Source organism: Sturnira hondurensis, unplaced genomic scaffold (assembly GCF_014824575.4).
Source record: "Sturnira hondurensis isolate 20B ecotype Veracruz unplaced genomic scaffold, ASM1482457v3 Scaffold0000780, whole genome shotgun sequence".
NCBI classification, from domain to species: Eukaryota; Metazoa; Chordata; class Mammalia; order Chiroptera; family Phyllostomidae; genus Sturnira; species Sturnira hondurensis.
This window is the reverse complement of record NW_028073411.1, coordinates 13,686,661-13,690,298: the sequence shown is the minus strand read 5'-3', so window position 1 is coordinate 13,690,298 and position 3,638 is coordinate 13,686,661. Positions and strand designations below refer to the sequence as shown.

Below are 3,638 nucleotides of genomic sequence, written 5' to 3'. Positions count from 1 at the left end.
CTAACAAGTGTCCAGTGAGATCGGCAGGCAGCCCCCAAACTCCACTCCATCATCATGAGGTTTCATAAAATTAGACTTTGGGAAGCTCTTTCAGGAAAGTTTCCTAATCCTTTAGTCAGCATCACTCTGCATTGCCGATTAGCACAGAGTGCGACGGGCTGTGGAATTAAGATGCCAAAATGGTGGAATTTTAGCCCACACAGTACAAAATCCAAATTGCATGACTTGAGATCTAACACCCTCTTATTTCAAAAAAAATCAAAAAATGTTTCCCTGTCTTACACATTCAATGCAGGAATAAATGCAAAACATGGACAACCCCATCACCTTTTTAGACTCTGAATGAAGGTATCCCTGAATCTTAGAAAGATCCCAAAGGACAGATTCAGTATTTAATGCTTCAATCCTAACTGTCTTATTTAAGAAGAAACTACTTTCTGGGAAATTCTCAAGCCTCCCTTTTCATACTGCAAACAATCTTATCTCCCTTCTTTCTAAACGGCAACACAATATTTTGAGTCTCTAGAACTGTTGCATAAGCAAGGCTATGTGTGGAAAACAGCTTCATCGGGCTTTGGGAAATCACTCCAATCAGAAATGTGGTCTGATGGTGGAAGGTCAGGCGTGGTCCTCCTGAGGGCTACATCCGGAACATGCTGTTGATCTCCACTCTCCTCACAGTAATCCTGGGGAACACTTAGGGATATTTCCTCTGCCACAACATCCTATTATTTGTTGATTATGCTCGGGTAAGTTAATTACTAGTAAGAAGATAATGAAAAACCTGAAGCTCACAGCTAAATAGAGGGGAGCAGTTCAAGCATAGTAGGATTTTACAGGTTTTAATTTGTTTCCATTTTTGAAGACTGCAAAGAGTTATCACCTTCCCCTCTACCTTATACCTTGAAAATTTGGAATTAGTGCAATGGAAAAGGCATCAGGCTAAAAGCAGCATTCTGCCAGAGTGCCAGGGTACTTTTTCAGTGACTCTGGAATACGGCTCAGGAAAGTTTTGTTTCTTTGATGTGTTTGCTTGATTTATTACTAAATCATATGATATCAGGCCTAAGAGGATTCAGACAAAATTTAACATACAAAGATAGCTATATTTTCAGCCAGAAAAATCCTAAAATCATAGAAAATATGTTTTTCATGCCCTGCACAACAATTGGACAACAGGTGACTAGGGAAAATGGGGTGACCATTCTGCCACTCACATCTAGTTTGGGGAATGTCATTGGGACTCAGGCCTGCACTGGGACCAGGAAAGGGCACCAGAGGACCTGACGGTACTCCTATGTTGCTGTAGCCTAGAAGGTAAGGAGGAGTCGATGACCTGAGACCAGGAAGGGAGGGTGAGGCCAGGACACAAAGGGTCCCATCAGCCTCACTCCGATGGGCCACGGGGAATTATTAGAGTATTTTAAGATGTGGGCCAAAGGGGAAATGATTATATTTAATACTTTAGAGATCACTTTGGCTGTTATAAAGACAAATGCTTGAAGAGGGAAATGAATCAATAAAGGAAAACCAGTGAAAGAGCCTAGTCTAGAAAGATAAGCTTTAAAACATGTGATGGTTCCTTAGGGCTACTGGTACCAAGTACCATAAACTGTGCACCTGCTGTTGTCCGCAAGGGCCACTGTCCTGCTCACGAATGAGAACACTGCTATCAAGGCACATGGTAAGGGGGCCGCTGTGCTGGATGTAACCTGAACGCGCCTGAGAGAGAACAATAGGCTAAGTGCCCTGCTGACCCTGAAGGCTGACCATGGTGCTGTGGACGTGCTGCCTTGACCCAAGTCTTTGCTCATTTAGAATTACTTCATCTTCTATCGCACTGCCTCTCCCACCCCAACTCGCAAGACGAGGGCCCAGGAACAGAGGAAGGGAGCGAACCAGAACAATGTGAGTGGAATGCTCTCAAGGGCCACCCACCTCTAATTCTGGTTCATTGTATTGGAATTATATTCCAGCATCCAGTCTCTCCTTAGGATGAGTTCTCACTCAGGAAGGTTTTTCTTTTCTCATGTGAAGAGCAACCGAGTTATCTCAGAGGCTCTCTAGGATGGTCCTAGACCATCTGAAAAACTAAACTTAAATTNTTCCAATACAGACTGTGAACACCATTGTGATGCACCAGAGCTCCATTCGGAGCCCCCGGGGCCCTGAACCGCCGCCACCACCGCCCCCACTGCTACCACCACTACCACCATCACCATGGCCACGCGGCTGGCCGGCCGTGTGGGCGGGTCCGCCACGCCACTATCGCCCACACGCCTGTCGAGGTTGCAGGAGAAAGAGGAGCTGCGCGAGCTCAATGACCGCCTGGCGCACTACATCGACCAAGTCCGCGCGCTGGAGCTGGAGAACGACCGGCTCCTCCTCAAGATCTCTGAGCGGGAGGAGGTGACCACGCGCGAGGTAAGTGGCATCAAGATGCTGTATGAGTCGGAGCTGGCCGACGCCCGCAGAGTGCTGGATGAGACGGCCCAAGAACGCGCCCAGCTGCAGATCGAAATAGGGAAGCTAAAGTCCGAGGTGGAAGAGTCCAACAAAAGCTACAAGAAGAAGGATGGCGAGCTCACAGTTGCCCAGGGCCGTGTGAAGGACCTGGAGTCCCTGTTCCACCGGAGTGAGGCAGAGCTGGCTGCTGCGCTCAGTGACAAGCGAAGCCTTGAGAGTGATGTGACTGATCTTCGGGCCCAGCTGGCCAAGGCAGAGGATGGTCATGCGGTGGCCAAGAAGCAGCTGGAAAAGGAGACACTGATGCGCGTGGACCTGGAGAACCGCTGTCAGAGCCTGCAGGAGGAGCTCGACTTCCGCAAGAACGTCTTTGAGGAGGAGGTGCGGGAGACACGCCGGCGGCATGAGCGGCGCCTGGTGGAGGTGGACAGCAGCCGGCAGCAGGAGTACGACTTCAAGATGGCGCAGGCACTCGAGGAGCTGCGCAGCCAGCACGACGAGCAAGTGCGGCTCTACAAGCTAGAGCTGGAGCAGGCCTACCAGGCCAAGCTGGAGAGTGCCAAGCTGAGCTCTGACCAGAATGACAAGGCCGCCAGCGCTGCGCGTGAGGAGCTGAAAGAGGCACGTGTGCTACTGAATGGAGCTGGTCGCTGGTTGCTACGAGCAGGTTCTTTTTGGGTTTATTGTACACCCGGAGCGCAAGGCTAGTGGTGGCTACGAGCAGAAATGGACTTCTGTGGCTGACTTCACTCACCATGCCCACATGGCCTGCTTGTCAGCGGTGGCTGTAAATAGTCGTTTTGTAGTCACTGGGAGCAAAGATGAAACAATTCATATTTATGATATGAAAAACAAGATAGACCATGGAGCTCTCGTGCATCACAATGGTGTTCACAGTCTGTATTGGAAGACAAAAGAAGCACTTAACTTGGTCTGCAGCAAAAGGGGAGGTGGTCCTGTGCATGCTCACTGCATGCTCCTGGCGACGATTGGTAGGTGGGCGCGTGATCAGCATCTTGATTGGTAGTTAGTACTCGTGATCCAGGGATGCCCCCAAGGGTGGGGCAACCTGGCTCGGCTGCAATATCCTGTTTGGGTTGCCTCAGCCAAGCCCTCCTGGTGCGATCTTCTTGATAGATTGCATCCGCCATCTTTAGGCCCCGACATCTCCT

General features: G+C 49.7%; 1 protein-coding gene across 1 annotated transcript; it reads left to right on the top strand.

Moving 5' to 3' along the window:
* Window positions 1-2,150: 2,150 nt before the first annotated feature.
* Window positions 2,151-3,343, top strand: LOC118989789 (lamin-B2-like). The gene has a single exon (XM_037050162.1). It carries the CDS (start codon window positions 2,221-2,223, stop codon window positions 3,172-3,174), a length of 954 nt encoding a protein of 317 aa, XP_036906057.1. The 5' UTR covers window positions 2,151-2,220; the 3' UTR covers window positions 3,175-3,343.
* The last annotated feature ends 295 nt before the right edge of the window (window positions 3,344-3,638 follow it).